General features: G+C 40.6%; 2 protein-coding genes across 2 annotated transcripts in view; one reads left to right on the top strand and one right to left on the bottom strand.

Annotated features, from left to right (window-relative positions):
- The first annotated feature begins 36 nt into the window (after positions 1 to 36).
- LOC119741222 (suppressor protein SRP40-like) lies at positions 37 to 9,469 on the top strand. Its single transcript, XM_038216961.1, has 3 exons — positions 37 to 135; positions 2,778 to 2,959; positions 7,165 to 9,469. The coding sequence occupies exons 1-3, from the start codon at positions 121 to 123 to the stop codon at positions 8,432 to 8,434; spliced, it is 1,467 nt and encodes a 488-aa protein (XP_038072889.1). The 5' UTR covers positions 37 to 120; the 3' UTR covers positions 8,435 to 9,469.
- Positions 9,470 to 13,220: 3,751 nt separating this feature from the next.
- LOC119741223 (calcium/calmodulin-dependent protein kinase type IV-like) overlaps positions 13,221 to 18,641 on the bottom strand; it is a 40,256-nt gene continuing 34,835 nt past the window's right edge. The window contains exons 7-8 of the mRNA XM_038216962.1: positions 18,062 to 18,217; positions 13,221 to 17,335 (exon numbers count right to left, since the gene is read on the bottom strand). Coding sequence (XP_038072890.1) covers positions 17,180 to 17,335; positions 18,062 to 18,217 — 312 coding nt within the window. The 3' untranslated portion in view covers positions 13,221 to 17,179. The remainder of the gene's footprint in view (positions 17,336 to 18,061; positions 18,218 to 18,641) is intronic.

An 18,641-nucleotide genomic window follows, 5' to 3' on the forward strand; every position in this document is an offset into this window, starting at 1 on the left:
ATGGAATCAAGAGAGGGCGCTGTGTTCATCAGTAGATCAGCGCGCGTAAACCCGTAAATCCATCCACTTTCCGGTTCCAAATTTGTCTGCTTTTTATTCCATGGTCTGGAGGAAGGAACCATGACTGATTTACAGGTAATAAGATTCGGCTGTATAGCTGAGGCCCTTGGTTTTATCTTTTATTGATTAAGTAAGCCACATGTGCATTTGTTAATTGAAAGCAAATTTGTTTTGTTATGTTTACAAATAATACAATTTATCAATATCAATTGTTTCCCCCACCCCTCCCCTCCCAGGCTGCCCCACCCAAGACGTGGGGATTGTCACTTTTGAAGTGACAAATTCCCCACCCCACGGGCAAAATTTAAGTGACAATCCCCGACCATGCCCCGACTTTATACGTGTGGCGCACTAGTCTAGTGTAGTGATTGCCTTTCCATTAGTACGTCAATGTTATTGTTAATTTGAGTGACCAAAACATTTGATATGATAGGCGCATTATCATCATCATCATGTAGGCATGGTTGATTGTTATCATTGTTATGTCTGTTTGTCGTTCATTGATCATGTCTGTCTTTCTCTTTCTGTTCTCATAGTTCTTGCCTATGAATAAGACCCGTATATGTGGCGTCAATAACAACGCCACGTTCCAGCCTCGCGTAAAAACGCTCGAAATTGTTACGCGGCACGTTACTTCCAGTTCCAGAACTAGAACGAAGTAGCGGCACGTCATCTCGCCAGTATTAACAGAAGTAGCCCCAAAAGTGTGGCCGCGGTATTGCTGCGCTGTACCTCTGGCCACACACGCCAGGTTCCCCAACCTACTGAGGAGTTTGTCCAAAAAAGGCGCAAATTGTTTTACATAGGGCTACTACGGTTGTAGCTGGAGTTACCCAGCCCTGAGTTTTATCATTGGGTTGTCCTAGATGACAACCCAATGATAAAACTCAGGGCTGGGTAACTCCAGCTACTACGGTTGTATGCTATGATGTCTCAGCTTCTTTCCTCCGGGTTGTTTAGTTGTCCTTATATTTAGTAATAATCAGACCTTATATCCAATTTTTCTAGAAATGTTGGCATCTTTCTGGAGAGTGGAGTTCATATGCACGCGAAAAACATCTGGGGATGGCAGCCATTTTTAATGTAAGAAGCGTGACCCCAAAGCTGTGACGTCGCGTTTATGCAAATCGATCTTGTCTATCTGGTGTGCAAGTTGCAATGCGACGGCTCTTTCTTTTTAAATGGAATTGCCCAGACTGTATGTTTGCGCGCTATTAGTATTATCGGTTGAGAGATTGTACAGCGCAGCAATACCGAGGCCACACTAGTGGGGCTACAGAAGTAACTTGTTAGGCTACTTACGAAGCTTTCTCTAAATGTACCCGAGCATAGGATTACGCATTGCCAAGAAATTTGAGGGGAAAAAAAAACGACTTAAACACAACGACAAACGTATGAGCAAAACTTTTGATTTTCTGAGGTCACGCACGGTTTATTCAGTACGATGGTACTCTGAGTCATGCACGCGCGAAATGGTAGGAGCCGTCCGGGTACCCGTATAATTGCGTGCGTCGAGTGTTTCTACGTAACTCTGGAACGTGGCGTTGTTATTGACGCCTGCATGTTTACGGGTCTAACATTAGTGTATGATATGAATTACATGTACATGTAAGTTGGAGTTTGCAATAATTCAGGCCTTGAGAATGAAGATTTTAGATTGCGTCCATCTCCCGCACCTGCCCGTAGCATCATCATCATCATCATCATCAATTTCCCATGCTCGGGAAGAGCGTAGCATTTGGACAGCGCAGGTTCCAGTCCAGTCGGTTCTGGGCAAGTCTCCAACCGGCTGACAGATTCAGCCCCATTGCCCTGAGGTCTTCCTCCAAGTTGTCTGTTCAACGCAAACGGGGGCGACCCCTTGGACGGGGCAAGTTTGGGGGAGGCTCCTTCAGCAGAAGAGCATGCTCCATCTGTGGGTCAGCTCGAGCAATATGCCCAAAAAGCCGAAGACGTGAGGCGCGAATGAGATGTGAGACCAGGGGTTGATTGGTGAGAAGACGGAGGTCTTTGTTACTCACAAAATTCTGCCAATTAATACCTTCGATATGGCGGAGGGCCTTTGTGTCGAATGCATCCAGCTTTCGTTCTAGCTCAGCGGAGAGGGTCCATGTCTCTGAGCCATACAACAGGATTGACAGGACCAGGCTATTGTACAGGCTGAGCTTTGTTTTTCCTGAGAGACAGCGTTCCTTCCAGATGGTATTCAGGAAGAAACTCACTTGAAATAAAACAATGAATAATGGAAAAAAACTCCTGTCATCCGGAAAATTGCCGGACGCAAATCTAAAACTTTCATTCTCATGGCCTCAGTTGAATAACTGAAGAAGGACATCATAGGTCAGTGAAAGAAGAACATATTTACAGATACATTGTAGATCACAAGTGTGCAGTAAATCGACAATTGGATTGTTGTGATTGTGTGATACATGTAGGTCTAGTTTGCCCTAAATAATGAAAGGGGATGTTGCGTACAGAGCCGCAAAATTAAGTGAGTGGGTACACACCCCCCCCCCCCCCCATGCGGCCTGTACATCCCCCTTCCCCTAGCTCACTATGTACATGTAACTTTACTGTACATTTTCAGTGTGGCAGCTATTTGTAAAATGAAAGGGGAGGGGGGTTGCTGTGCTGAAACATTTCAAGTGCCTTCATGGTAAATACTGTTTTCCTGTATCAATGTCTTACTCTTTTATGTCTATTACTTTCTTTCATAGTGTTCACCCACCTCCCCATCTACTTCTCGCCACTTCTCCCTGCGACTGAGCGAGAAGTCCAAGCAGAAGTTCAACCTGCCGAGTCGCAAAGAGGCGCTGGACAAAGTGGCCGATGACGAGACACCGTTTAAGAATTACAGAAAATACACCCCACGGAAATTGGTCAATAACTTTGTCAAAGAGTAAGTCATTCATACAGTGTTCCAAGTTTCCATGTTATATTGGGATGCTTAGAGTTGCAATCGAGTCAGTCTCAGTGTGTATGGGATAAAACAATGACAAAGTAATGACTTTGTCACCGTTGATTTGTCACGGATTATGCTTGTGATGACTTGAGACTGCTTGGTTACAACTCAGGAGATGCCTGTGAGGCTGTGTCTTAGGGTACTACAAGAAAAAGTGTTGTAGTACTCTTACTCAGTACTCTACTCGAGAGGCAAGTTCTCGGACTTGGCTATTCGATATCGTACTCCATCATCAAAGTACCCGTACTCGATTATTAGGGCTCGGGGAAAAATCAAGTAATTTAGTTTTGAATGAAAAAAAATTCCTCACTTGGAGACGCACGTACTTCGTGTTATTAATAGTTACTAAATAGTTTTATCGATATTTACTGAGAGTTTAATTTTTTTTTCATGTGAGGACTCTATAAAGTGTGTACTCTCCTCGGAGGTCTGAGGTCCATATACTGGAGGTTCAATTATTCAGACTCAGCTTCACAACACTTGTACTTCAGGGTCCAAGAACTTGGACTCGGGTCCCTGTACTCAATCCCAAGGGTTAAAGTACTCAGATGGTACTCGATAGCTTGGTACTCGGTGGTACTTGGTAGTACTTTGTATTTGGCAGTACTTTGTACTCGGATAAAAGTACTCGACTACAACACTGACAAAAAGTGTCAAAGGCCACAAGGAAAGTATGGTATGGGTCATTCCGTGTCAAATCAACACGCTTTTGGACCCGACCCTCACAGATTGAAACGATATTTGGTGTGATGATTGGCCTATATGAGAAACCCCCAGAACTGAATTTTTTTGTAAATTGACTCGTTAGTTTTTGAGATACGGGTCAACGAACTTTTGACTAATTAGCATGACCTCCGAACTTTAAATACTTGTATCTCAAAAACTATAGCGCCTACAAAGCCAAGTTGTACATCATATTAAAGCTCTTTGAATGGCCTCCATTTCATAAAATAAAACCAAAATCGTAGCATGAAGTGCAGAGAAAATGCGTAACAAAATGACCTTTGACCTCGAATTACGAAAAACAATATGCTTCAAATTTTGTAATTTTTTTTCAAATGTTAGTTAATGATGTCAGCAACAATCTTAAAAAAAAATTGGGATGGGCGCTCTTAAAGTTTTTAAGTTATGATTTTTTGAAGAAAGCCTGTCCATGAAAAAGTATGCATAATATTAAATGTACATGTACATGTACATGTACATGTATACTTGTACTGTGTACATGTACATGTGTACATTTTACCTGTGCATCATGTTTGCCCTTTACAACCATATAGTCTCAACTCATATATATATTAAGGGCAGAACAAAATTACTTATACAAAATATGTTATTCCGGTCTACGTTACTTTCATTTTTTGCTCAACCAAAGTCTGTGTTGCAGTGTTCATCTCCTCGGCGGAGATCTTGTATACGCGTCCTGTTTCAGTGAACGGTTCCGCTGCTGTTAGTACATCCTTGCCATGAATTACTGGTCGATAGGGGAACTTGAAAGATGGAGATGGCCCATGGGGATGAAGGAAACTCAGTTCCACTTCTTGGGATGCTGGAAGGATCTCCTGAACACATGCTAGCCACCAGTAACAGTCATACATCACTGTAACATACCCCTTGATATCTGCAAAATCAATACATGCAGTTTGTCCATGGACTTGGAGACAAACTGGTTCCTCCCTTGAGTCTGAGGAGGAGGAAAAATCATGCACCTTAATTTTGTCTTTAGACATCGGACAAAAACAGTGCAGCTTTTGTGTTCCTGGAATGGTACGTGCAATTTGGAATCTTTGCCTGAGAATATCCGCTTCATTCTTGTATTGCTCTGTTGTTGCAAAAGCGAAGTCAGTACTCTTTCTCTGAGAAGTAGCAAATTCATACAGCTGCCAAGGGGTCATGATCTGCTGATCCAAAGGTCGCTGGAGACTAGCTCTTGCTGCAAGGCGTTCAACAGTTTAACACTTGAAACCAAAATTCATACAGTGGATGATTTTTTGGATTCCTTCATGGCTACTCTCCGCAAGTTACTACATCATGACTTTATTGCCAAACAGCAGAGTCACTTTCTCCAGCACACTACAGACAACATGGAACCAAGCGAAATCTTGGTCATTGCAGATTTTGCAGAAAATTACAGTTTTGTAGTTCAGGATGCTGCCCAGTCATTCTACTGGAACAATCTACAGGCTACAATTCACCCCTAGGTGTGCTACTTCCAACAAGAAGGCAAACTTGATGAGCACCTAAGCTTTGTCGTCATCTCAGACTGTAATACCCATGATACTGTAACAGTACATCTGTTCCAGAAATTGCTCCTTCAATTTCTCACTAATAAGATTGGAAGTTTCAAGAAGATATTGTACTTCTCAGATGGTTGTGCTGCTCAGTACAAGAACCTCAAGAATTTCATCAACTTGTGCCATCACGAAGAGGATTTTGGTGTACCAGCAGATTGGCATTTTTTTGCAATCTCCCACGGGAAAGGCCCATCTGATGGAATTGGAGGAACTGTTAAACGCCTTGCAGCAAGAGCTAGTCTCCAGCGACCTTTGGATCAGCAGATTATGACCCCTCAGAATGGACTTCGCTTTTGCAACAACAGAGCAATACAAGAATGAAGCGGATATTCTCAGGCAAAGATTCCAAATTGCACGTACCATTCCAGGAACACAAAAGCTGCACTGTTTTTGTCCGATGTCTAAAGACAAAATTAAGGTGCGTGATTTTTCCTCCTCATCAGACTCAAGGGAGGAACCAGTTTGTCTCCAAGTCCATGGACAAACTGCATGTATTGATTTTGCAGATATCAAGGGGTATGTTACAGTGATGTATGACTGTTACTGGTGGCTAGCATGTGTTCAGGAGATCCTTCCAGCATCCCAAGAAGTGGAACTGAGTTTCCTTCATCCCCATGGGCCATCTCCATCTTTCAAGTTCCCCTATCGACCAGACACACTTGTAATTCATGGCAAGGATGTACTAACAGCAGTGGAACCGTTCACTGAAACAGGACGCGTATACAAGATCTCCGCCGAGGAGATGAACACTGCAACACAGACTTTGGTTGAGCAAAAAATGAAAGTAACATAGACCGGTATAACATATTTTTTATAAGTAATTTTGTTCTGCCCTTTGAGTTGAGACTATATGATTGTAAAGGGCAAACATGATGCACAAGTAAAATGGCACATGTACATATGTACACAGTACAAGTATACATGTACATGTACATGTACATACATGTACATTTAATATTATGCATACTTTTTCATGGACAGGCTTTCTTCAAAAAATCATAACCTAAAAACTTTAAGAGCGCCCATCCCAATTTTTTGTTAAGATTGTTGCTGACATCATAAACTAACATTTGAAAAAAAATTACAAAATTTGAAGCATATTGTTTTTCGTAATTCGAGGTCAAAGGTCATTTTGTTACGCATTTTCTCTGCACTTCATGCTACGATTTTGGTTTTATTTTATGAAATGGAGGCCATTCAAAGAGCTTTAATATGATGTACAACTTGGCTTTGTAGGCGCTATAGTTTTTGAGATACAAGTATTTAAAGTTCGGAGGTCATGCTAATTAGTCAAAAGTTCGTTGACCCGTATCTCAAAAACTAACGAGTCAATTTACAAAAAAAATCAGTTCTGGGGGTTTCTCATATAGGCCAATCATCACACCAAATATCGTTTCAATCTGTGAGGGTCGGGTCCAAAAGCGTGTTGATTTGACACGGAATGACCCGTATGCAGATACATGTGTAGATCTACATGTACATCATTTTCAGACACATTACTTTGTATTTGACTCTTGAATCAGACTAAACAGTTTGACTTTTTGGGCGTAAGGCATTGGACGTTTGTTTGACACCTGCATGTTCTAGGGTTGTAGTCGAGTCCATCTTAAATCTGGTCACTAGTCAGAAGGGGATGAAGGGCAACAAAAGAATTCCATTGTCAGTTCATTTGAGATGTTGGAATACATCTATGTACATGTAGATTGTGACTTGACTTTGAACTGGATGACTTGTGACTGACTTGTGGGACATCTAAGTTCCAAATACATGTACGTACATGAATATGTATCTATTGTTGAGGCTATACTTATTAATCTCCATCTACGGTATTCCCTATCTTCCCTAACATAGGCGAAACTACTACAACAATCCAGATGGAATCGACCTATTTGATGAGTTTTCGGATGACAATTTTATTGATGATGGCTCTTCCAGCAGCAGTGATGAATCAACACAAGAGGGGAGTATTCAGTCAAACTCTTCCTCCGATAGCACTAGTGAAGGTGACGAGCAAAGCAAGACACCTGAGAAGCCCATCTCGCGCAGGGGTAGAAATCAAAGGAGAATAACAGGATCAGCAGGTAGCAGAAGCGATAGCGAAGAGGAGTTAGCCAGACCCTTGAAGACTCACAAGCAAAGGCTGCCAGCAAGTCTGTCGTCCGGTTCCGAGACCAGCAGCGAGGAGGATGTGCCTTTACCAAGTCAGAGAAAGAAACGGCATGTCAGAGTCTCCATTCAGAGTGATGGGTCTTCTGATGATGAGGAGGAGGACCAGCCTAGGGCATCCACCCAAGACCCATCTGGAAGTGAACTTGTTGAAGCCCCACCAATTCAAGTTAAGCTTGAAGTCAAGGAAGAGACTTCAAATGAAGCAGAAGACAGCAGGTCAACAGGTATGGGGTCATTTTCAGCGATCAAAAGCAGTCCGTCTGATGATGAACCGAACCAGCCTTGGGTAATCCCCCCAGGTCCGTCTGGAAGTGAACCGGTCAAAGCCCCAGTTCCTGAAATCAAGATAGAAGTCAAGACAGAAAAACGCATCCAAAGTGAGGACATTGACAAATCGAATGGCATGAATAAAGTCCGTCTTTATTATAAAGCCAAGTACCGGTATCAGGCAGAGGGTGAAGAGTCATTGGAAGACACAAGTAGCTCTAGCGATGGCATGCCAGATTTCGAAAACGACAGTACAGACTCGGACACTGACAACGACCCTAATGGCGTGGATCAAGGCCAATACGGTACAGACAGTGAGGACTCATTCATAGCCACAAGTAGCTCTAGTGATGGTACACCAGGTCACTCGGACACTTCAGGGATAAACAAACCATCCCATGAGGAGCTCATCTGCAACTATCGGCAGAGAAAGCAGCAAAGAAAGCATCCAGTGATCAGAAAGAAGCGACGCATTTGTCTACCCTCATCAGAGAGTGACCGTAGCTGTTCTTTGGATGGCAGCGCCAGTGGGGAGGAAAAGTCAGATGAACATTTGGACGACAGTGCAATAAGGCGTCTTCCTTCGAAACGGGCAAAACGCCTGCGGAAGAAAAAGAGGGCATGGGAGACGGAGGTTCTTGGGAGTTACAGAGACGAGAGAGAGAGAAAGTTGTCCAAGAAATAATTATCGACATGTTAGAGTTTTTTTATGATACAAGAAGCTTTGTAGTATGAATTGCTCATCGTACATTAGGGTTGTCCATTTTGGAATAATTTAGTATTCGATTATTCGAAATGCATTAGACTGAATATTCAAATATTCAAAACTCGCCAATCAAGCCAGCTGCAACTGTGCGCTGCACCAGTCAAAAGTTACATGCAAATCACGTCTATTAAAATTTGCATGCGTCGATCAAAATTATGGGCCACTGATCAACATATACGTGCGCCTTCTTGTAGCATCAAGATTTTCATGTGGATATCGGCATATTTCAAAAGTAATTGACTTGCTGGGGTATCAAAAAAAGTGGCATCTGACAATTAATATAACACAGTCATGAGTGTACGCGCATAGTTATTTGTCTTCTTTGTTTTCTTCGAATATTCGAACCAGCAAAAAGCTATTCAAATATTTGGTTGATGATCTAATATTCGGTATATTTGGGGTAGCCCCATCTTACACTGAATACAGTGCTTGTAAAATGTATATGAACAGATGATGTGGCCTTAAACTTGTCATGTGATGCCGACGTTCAGTGGGAAAAGCAAAAGGGGAAAAAAAGAGGAAAAAATGAGCAACTTTGTTCTGGAAAAGGAGGAATATTCATGCAAAGGTTGTATTCATTTGTTGAAAAAAATGGAAAAAAGGAAAAAAATCAATAAGAAAAGGGACATCAAACTTACAGTTGTAGGGTATGCACAGGTACGTGCATGTATCTGGGCCAGAGGAATTACCAGCAAGTAAATGTACTGTACCCAATAGAAGAACATGAGTAGAAACTATTGTAGAATAATGTGCTTGTCATTTTTTAAACAAGTACGTTGAAAACTGGCTAGGGGCCTGGACACGGATGATGGCCCAAGCCAAAGGCGAGGGTCATTATTGGTAATCAATAAATTTACATGTATACCGGCCAAACACATATTTATTCCCCATTCATAATACATTTGGTTAAAAAGTAAAAACAAGTAAAAAATTATAAATTTCCAACAATTTTATTTTACTTCCATGTTTTGTGAAACACCCCATTAGCCATGTTTATGGTATGTGCCTCTTGCGAGTAGTACTAAAAAATCTCCTTATATGGAGATTGGTGTGCGCATGCCGCATGCATACTGTGCGATGTGGCACGGAATGCAGCGGAGCCAGTACATTCTGTATAGTGTGCATTCAGGACTCTATGAAAGATAGACTTTTGGTAGTATTGCGCATGCAGATAACTATGAGAGTGACTGGTCACATGCGAGGGTTCAACCAATAAAAGGCTAAAAAGGGAACAGATTTCATGCGAGTCCAAATTCCATGCGACACCGGAAAAAAAGTGTTTAAAACCAGTCAGTGTTTTATCAACCATTTAAAACCACCCACATGACAGGCTCTTGACCAATAGGAATGGGTAAACTATCTTAGGTATTTACAAATGCAGAATAATGAAGTCATGATTTGTGAAGGCTGTAAGTTTGTCCCATTTTCTTCTTTATTGTTTTTCATTTATGTTTACATGTATTTTTTCTGTCAAAAAGGTTATCAGTTAAATACAACTATGCGTACACTTTTTCATGTTAAAAATAATACTGGAAAATTTCTGCTTGTCTTAAACTATACAGGTGTTGTTCTAAATAGTACTTTATCAGTTAGATACTTGTACAAAAAGAGAAAAGGTTTGGGATTGGTTGTAATCACACCCGTCTGTTCACAGAGTTTGGCCAACTAACCAATAGAATTCAGCGTAGTATATCCAACTTGTCACAATCATGTACATCATGCTAAAGCATGCACTGCCAAATGACTTACATGTATGTCAATAGGAGTATTGAGATCCACACAGAACATAACATATCCATATGCATCTGAAATAACCAGAATTTCAAGAAGCCCTAGGGTTTCAACTTGCAACCTTTTTAGTGACTTTTCATTAAATTTCTACATCAAGACATATTTCCCAAAGAGGAGTCTTCACAAAACTTGATAGTGATGTGAAAACACAGAAACCATATACAGTGAAATCTCCATTAGTCAAACTCTGATAACTCACAACTGTTAAGTTAAACAAAGAATCCATTGCCTTCGGTAGTATTTATACAACCCTGCTTAGCTCAAAACTCTGCTGAAGTCAAATTTTGAACCTGTTCCCTTGAGGTTTGACGTATCGAGATTTCACTGTAATGTACATGTATGGTGAGAACAATTGCACTCTTGTTTTGTGTGTGGAGTGCTGTGGTCTGGAGAATTGAACTTATGGTCTGCATGTAATTCTGCAGGTCGTGGGTTCAAATCCAGCCTGGGGTTGTGCCCTTGGGCAAGGTACTTTGTCACTCATTGCTTCTCCCCACCTATAGCGCCTGTGAGGGCAGAGATTGTGATTGACTTTAGCTACATTGTGCTGAAATGGCAGCATCGAGCAGTACAGGTATACTCCCCAGGGAGCTGAGATTGCCTTTGGAAAATTGAATCGGTCCAGTGAGCTGGGATAATAATGACGCAGCTCCGTGCGTTAAAAAACTTTATTCATTCAACAATATCAAATTCTGCTCTCACGTAGATTCTCAATCAGTTAATATTGCCTTTAAGGGGCAAATAACAAGCATTTTGAATGTGTCCCATGAATGTACATGCTTGTGTATTTCCATAATTACATGATTATGACTACTATACAAAACAAAAAGACGCTCATCAAATATAGTGTTAGGTTTGACGAGACTAAACCAAATTTCTTAGTTTTATTTAAGTTATAAAGCAGATGACCAAATTGTGTCTTTACATCAAATTTTGTTTTGGAATGAAATAAATTACATTTATTATGAAATAAATTACATTTATTTTATTACAGAATGATTTGCACACATTTGAAAATAAAAAATAGTTTTTTGCCAAAAGTCAAAACTATTTACAGATACCTGTACTGTCATAAACTTGGAATTTAACTGTTGATTGTATACAAATACATGTACATGTAGATAGGTTGTATACATCGTACATGTAAGGAACTACATTCTTTTACAATGTACTAAAATGTTTTAGGAAAGTTATTTTGTACAGCTTGTTAATTTCATCAGCATTCTCTACAAAAACAATTGGTGAATTAACATTTTCATATTGGAAAATACTATGTGAATATGTAATAAAGCTATATTCTTTTCTATGTGCAGTACAGTTCATGTTCATACAAAAGTTGAACACATGTATATGCGTAAGCCATGATAATGTTGATCAAGAAAAACCTTTTAATAAAACAAATTGTTTTCAGCTTTTTAAAATAACTCTGCCCATGTGAAATAAACAATTGAGAGGCTTGTTTCTCTGGAAGCTCCAATTTAAAGTTTTGTAACAATGTGGTACTTTTTGGTGTTAGTTTGGCAGATGAGTATATATTCTTTGAAAACCAAAGATGCATTTAGTCATCGCAAGGGGGAAAACCCAAGATACATCAGGGCCCAATTTTATTGCTCTGCTAACCACAGAATTCCGTGCCAACTGTCACCATTTTGTGCTAACGGCACTAGCAGAAAAATTCTGTGCTAACCCTGTAAGCACAGAATCCTTAATAGTTGCAGGATGAACGCATACGCAGAGGCCAAATTTCCTTGCTAACTTGTGAAATACTCTTACAAGCAAGCACAAAATGATCTGCTCCCCAATTTCACGGTGCTGCTAAGCACACAAAAATGCTCAGCACAAAAAGTCTGACTTTAGCAGGTTACCAGCCAAAACTCCAAGTGAAAACAGCTGAACATTTATCACGAGCAATTTACATCACATGGAGTTTTGGCTGGTAACCTGCTTTTTTATATGCCAGACTTTTTTTGTGTTAAGCAAGTTTTTGTGCCTAGCAGCGCCGTGAAATTGGGCCCCAGGACCTTTGTTAACTGTAAGCAGAGCCAAGAAATTGGGCCCTGATCGTTGTTTCACTGAACCATGAAAACCAACTTCAGCAGAGCCTGGGTGTTTGAACGTAACCCACATGGGTGGATCCAGAACACAATTTTTTTTGGGGGGGGGGGGCAAAAACATTTTGGTTTCCCAAAAAGTAGGACCAAAAAAAAAAAGGGGTGGGGTTCAGGCCCGCTTAAGAGCCCCGCAAAACAAAAAATGGATTCTAGATGCTCTGTGGTGCGATCTGAGGCTATTTCTGACCACTTTAACCAAATCTTTTGGAGGAAAAAGATGGTGGTGTATGCATGCAGTGCCTGCCTTTATTGCGACGCCACTTAAAAAAATTAATTGGGTTCGTATTTTTTTGGGGGGGGCCCCCATTGCACCCCCCCCCCCCCCCCCGTTCCACCCTTTGTAGCCCGTTTATATAATTTCTCTTTTCCAACAAACATGACAACAATACAGGAATTATATGCTATTCTAAACAGGAAATTCGGAAGCCTCTTGACACAAAACAGCAATGCAAAGCAGCTGTAGACTAGGAAGCAATGGGTTTTTTTTCCTGCCTCTGAGGAAAGGTGTCGTTAAAGTAATAATTCAAAGCCCATTACAGATATTCCGTATTGCATCTCATGCATATTTATGAGTAAAAGCGCTTCTTTCATTGGTCGATGTGCCAGTGCATCAGGGAAGAAACATGAGCTATCTGCTGCACGCGCAAGGCATGACTATCCAAATGGTAGGAAGTACCAGGCAAGTCCAAGTGCCAACTACCAGCTAGGGGACAGTTGCAGGTGAAGTTGCTGGTGGAACCATACATGTACTAAAACCTCAACGACAGACGGACGGATGATTATACATGTGTGTTTTCTGAAGGTGGAATTTGCTATTGATGTTTTCCATTGTTAATAATGAAACTACAAATGTAGGAATTGTAATACAGTACAACAAATACAAGATGGTTTATTTCGGGAAAGGTGTCTCTTGGTTGATTTTTGGCTGATTTCTACTGTAACTCTCTCCACTTCACGTTGGGATGAAGTGGATCAACCAAAACTGAGGAAGTGACTTAAGGGTCATCCATAACAATCGACATTTTAACGCTTACAATATTTACGCTCAAGGGGCCGGGGAGGCGGTTAACTTAGACCAATGAACGCTTTTGAAATTCAGTATTTTTGGGGGGGTGATGGGCTTTCAGAAGATCTTTCATAAAAAAAAACACGGATGCCTCAACTCGGCGAACTCCGGACCAGCTCGTGATTCATGGGTGAAGCCATTGTCATTCAGCTTCATGTTCTACGCCTACGCGCCGGTAACAAACATACGCGATGCTGCCCTTTTCAGCCGCCACTTTAGTAGCGCTGAGTTGCATTTGCGTGCGTGTGCGCGTTCGGCAAGTGCCTCATGAGCCTAGCCAGCCTAGCTTCAAGATGCTGATATAGACCTTTATTTTAGTCATGTTCCCTGTATCCAATAACAGTACTGAATGACAATGTTTTTGTGCACAAAGGAACCAGACTATATTTCCTTCCAGCCTCACTTTGGTTACATTGGTTTGAATGGGAACTGCAACATGATAATGGTCCATTCCACAACTAATTGCGGCGCTATGAACGAACTTGTTTGTTTCAGGATATCTTTGAAAATCAACATTTTCAAAAGTAACTCTTCCGGAAAAGGGGACGGGGTCTGCCAAAAAGAGTATTTTTGTACGCTTTAGAAAATGTTGATTTTTATGGATGACCCCTTTACATTCTTAAAGCAGATGCCTAAGTATAATCCAAATATGGTTAGTTCTGAGCTTATTATTACAGTACTAAATATTCCTCCTTTCACCACAAAAGTACATTTTCCTTTTTAACAAATGTTATACAAACTTTATATACATTATTTACGTACACAATTCAACATTTATCATTAACCTTTAATCTCCGTTATTAACACATTTACAAAACCATTCCTGATAACCGTTCTTTAGTATTAAAAACATCAGCCGTTAAGTCCGATCTGGTAAAAAAAAATTAAAATCTGGAATAAGTGATTTACATAGCTGCACTTTTAAAATAACACTACACAGTATACAAAAAGGTGTTAAAATTACACAAAAGTTTAGGTACATACCTACATTATCAAAACAGTAGTGGAATTACATTTCTGGTACTTAAAATATTTCATGTTCACTTGCTACTCTATACATAGTATTATTATAGAACCGTTATTTTTAATTCTGCCTGTGGACAGGTTCATTGCTAGGTTCATTGCTATACACATACATGTAGCATAGCAGAAAAAATATACCGGAATCTAATTAATTAACCCTTCTTTAGCCACCGTACCATCCCACACTGCCCTGTCTGTTACTCCTCGTACCGCCCCAAATAGCCCCAGCTCTATGTGGTTTTATTGACTCATGGAGGAATGAATACAATGTAAGGCCAAAAAAAGAATTAGTAGCTACAGCAGCGCCCTCTATTGCTGCACCTCCTCAAAGTTTTGTACCAAGGAATGGGGAAACCCACCAATGTATATGAGGACACAACAAAAGCAAAATAGTACCCACCTTGTCTGTACAATCCAAGCTTGAAAAAAAAAAAAAAAAAAAACGCGTCGCCGCATCAATTTCGGAACTTAGGTCTGGCCAGAGACCAAATATGTTGTTTTTTTTGGACTAATACAATTTAATACAATGGCTAAAAGGTTAATTTTGAGTTGGTGCCAAAACACAGGCTCGAAACAAGCTAAAGCATCTATTAATATGGTGTGATATTTTCAATGGTAACCTAGGGTATGTTTTGCTACCAAAAAACCAGCACCCAGATTGTACAATGGTCAATCACATACCATGGATATAGTGCATGAAAAGAAGACAATTTGAATGTTACATATTATTTTTTATTACATTTACATAAACCATTTCGTCAGAGTACATGCTCTTTATGTGTATAAGATACACATCTTTAATCAAACTATTAAAAAATACAAAAAGACTAAAAAGTCACAAACATTTGCACGTTCTCGCCTGTGAAAATGTTTAAAACGAATGATCGTCCAAATGCTAATGTGGTGATCCTAGTCTTACGTGTGTTACATTAATGCTAACGTGAGACTGGCAAGTGACATTGAGTATTCATCCTATACGAATACATCTTACTGCAGTGTCATTTTGAACATTGCAACCATGCACGCAAAAATATAAAGGGTGCAAGTGCATGTACTTGCTGAGTTTTCCATTTTCTGGAGAACTCTTTTTAGAAATTTCAACTTTCTCTTGGATAGACAAATGCCAATCTGACATATCCAGACTGCACTTTATTTCCAATACGGACGATTTCAAATTAAGTGCACTACCAAGAGGTTGCCAAGGAGTCCATTTTGCAAATTTCGGTCGACAAAAACATGGCTGACTTGCCGCGATTTGAAAGAATGTCAATAGATAACTCGAGGACATTTTTTGATAGATCGAGGTACTGCTGCATCGCGTAAAAACGCATCTTGATAAAAAAAAAAAAAAAAAAAAAAAAAGATACTCCAATCATACACTTGCGAAACTACTGACATGATAATCTAACAATTGTAAGTGTCCCACGACATGGCAAATTTGTCGACCGTCTCCGAATGTGTGGACTGTCTCACACTGCAAAAAGTGGACTCTTAACTTCTTGGTGGCACGATGTATTGGGAACTGCCCGTATTGATATTAGTTTCCAATTGATATTAGCGTAAAATGACACTAAAATCAACTTTTTTCCCTTACATGCTTAAAGGGGTTTATTTTTTTCGTAACTCATAAACGATTGACTATAAAACAGAAATTCCTTCTTTTTTTTTTACTTTAAACCCACAGGATCAGGAAGACAATAGTCTAGCTGGGTTAAATCTTAGCGAAGTGCCCCTGCCTTTATTCCATCAATGCAAGGGACGGATTGACCACACATTTCGAAGAACAGGAAAATAAAGTCTGATATAAAATCACCAATTGAGACAAAACCAAATTAATTTCAAGTACCTTTTGACATGTGTGCTCAAATCCATTTTGTCGTGAGGTAAAAAAAATTGATCTTTGGTTTACCTGTTGGCATTTTAAGTTTTGAATCTGTTATTTCTTATTGATGTTTGTATGAAACTTCAGTATACTCCTTGGCAGTATACTCCTTGCCATAGATGCCAGATAAATAGAGAGGTTTTACGTGAGAATGCTTACACGCAGTCACAGTAAGTGCACTGGAAAGGCCATCAGTTTGTGTGGTATTGTGACTTCATACGCGACTAACTTTTGACAGATATACAATCGCTACGCGTCAATGTGAAACACAATGTAAACTCTTGATTTCCAACTTCCTTAGGCTCTGTGAATTTATGTAATCACTGAACATGTGTCTGTGTTTAAAGATGGGAAAGAATGAGGTATCCAGATGCCACTTCGTTTGTTTTGTACAAAGTCTATAGAGAGTCAAGAAGAATATCAAAGTATTTGCTAACAAAATTGGAAATGTTTCTCAGTGCCTGGAGATTCATGTCTTTTCATAATTTTTGCAATGGCTAACCTCCATTTAGATGATTATAATGAAAAAAGTGGTATCAGAATGCAACGTTCTTTCCCATAAATAAGCCACAGCTAACTGAAGCTGCCATTTTTTAGTACATTTTGCTACAGGTAATTGATCCACATAGCTAACTGAGCACGTACAGATGATGCGAAACAGTGTAATTAACCGGTAAAAGTTACGGACAGTTAAACATAATGCATTCATTCCCATGTGAAACCTCTTAACTATCTTCAAACCTAACGTAGTTGGAGGGCCCAATCAGGTCTAGCTGTGTGCATATACTGCATCATTCTGCCTGTGTAGCTGGCTGGATGGGCGGAGCTTCTACAGTCGGTTCGGTTTCCACAGTGGGCGGGCTCGGGGGTGCGGCTCTGGGCCTGACGGGTGTCTTCCACTCCCCCGTGTGCAGCCTGTTCATCATTATGACTGCGTTCGTAACAGCCTGTGTTAAGAACACAAATTATGATTAGCAATAATATGTAGGCACGTGTGGTCTAGCGGTGGAGCACAGGATTCATGATCGTGAGGTTGTGGGTTCGAGCCCCTTTGTGGACATGCGTGTTGTGCCCTTGAGTAAGGCGCTTTACCTCAATTACTCCTCTCAACCCAGGTGTTAAATGGGTACTGGCATTATTCAATGCTGGGAAGGTAACAGACTCGCTGTGGAGGAGTGGGGCGATCCCCCCACAGCAGCATATGAGTCTGGCCCAATCGCTAAACGAAAGAGAGATGGGCACTCAGATCCTGTGAACACAGATTCGTCCCCTTTACCTTTTTTTTTTAATAACATGTATGAAATGCACATATCTTCAAAAAATGACAGCCGACAGAGGTCGTGAGGGAACGTCATCCCTACCTGGCTCCAATAAGAAAGCATACATATAAACAAAGAACGACATCTGTATCTCGTTGGTATTCTGATACCAATTTTAACATCAATGAAAAAACAAAATCAGAAATTTCATTGCTAAAACAGTGTTGTAGCAAGCAGCTAGTAGCCAATAATTAGCCTCTGTACTGATGACGTCACTCTTTGTTTACATGTGTGCTTTCTTATGGGAGCCTAGTGGGGATGACGGCTTCCTAGCCCATACAAAAGTGCACAAGTAAACAAAGTGTGACGTCATCAGTACAGAGGCTTAAGAAATCCAGAACTGGCCTGACTTACCTTGAGTTTTCTCTTGGCGTTGAACTGTTGGATGTTCTCAGTCAGGTTCCGCAGCGGTGCCTTGCTGGCTGTGCCCTTCACCCATGGGTGGTCCAAGGCCTGCGCGGCAGTCAGTCGCTTGTTGGGGTCTAGGACTAGTAAACTCTGGATAAAGAACTGGAAGAAGAGAGACAAAACGTACGAGGTAAATGTTGTGCTTTTTCATCCCATGTGTGTTTAGATTTCTTTTTAAACACAAGTTGCGTTTCTCACATGCTATCCTAGAGGCGGATTAGGGGGGGGGGAGCCAACAAGGGCCACGCCCCCCCCCCCCCCCCCCCAAATGAACCCCATTGCTTTTTTTTTTAAAGTTACGTCGTAATAAAGGCAAGCACTGCGTACACCACCATCTTTTCCTCACAAAAAAATTGGTTAAAGAGGGCAGAAATTGCCTCGATCACACCATAGAGCATCAAGAATCAAAAAAAAATTTGGCCCTTAAGCGGGCCCCGAACACCTAGCCATAATTTTTTTTGACCCATTTTTGGGGGAACACGATTTTATTTGACCCCCCAAAAAATTGTGTTATGGAGCCGCCCTT

This window comes from Patiria miniata, unplaced genomic scaffold, assembly GCF_015706575.1.
Source record: "Patiria miniata isolate m_02_andy unplaced genomic scaffold, ASM1570657v1 HiC_scaffold_5, whole genome shotgun sequence".
Lineage (NCBI taxonomy): Eukaryota > Metazoa > Echinodermata > Asteroidea > Valvatida > Asterinidae > Patiria > Patiria miniata.

What these genes read in the sequence shown, in the direction of transcription:
- LOC119741222 (XM_038216961.1), top strand. An exon ending in GTCAATAACTTTGTCAAAGA is followed by an intron (nt 2,960 to 7,164) that starts GTAAGTCATTCA and finishes TCCCTAACATAG; the next exon opens with GCGAAACTACTACAACAATC.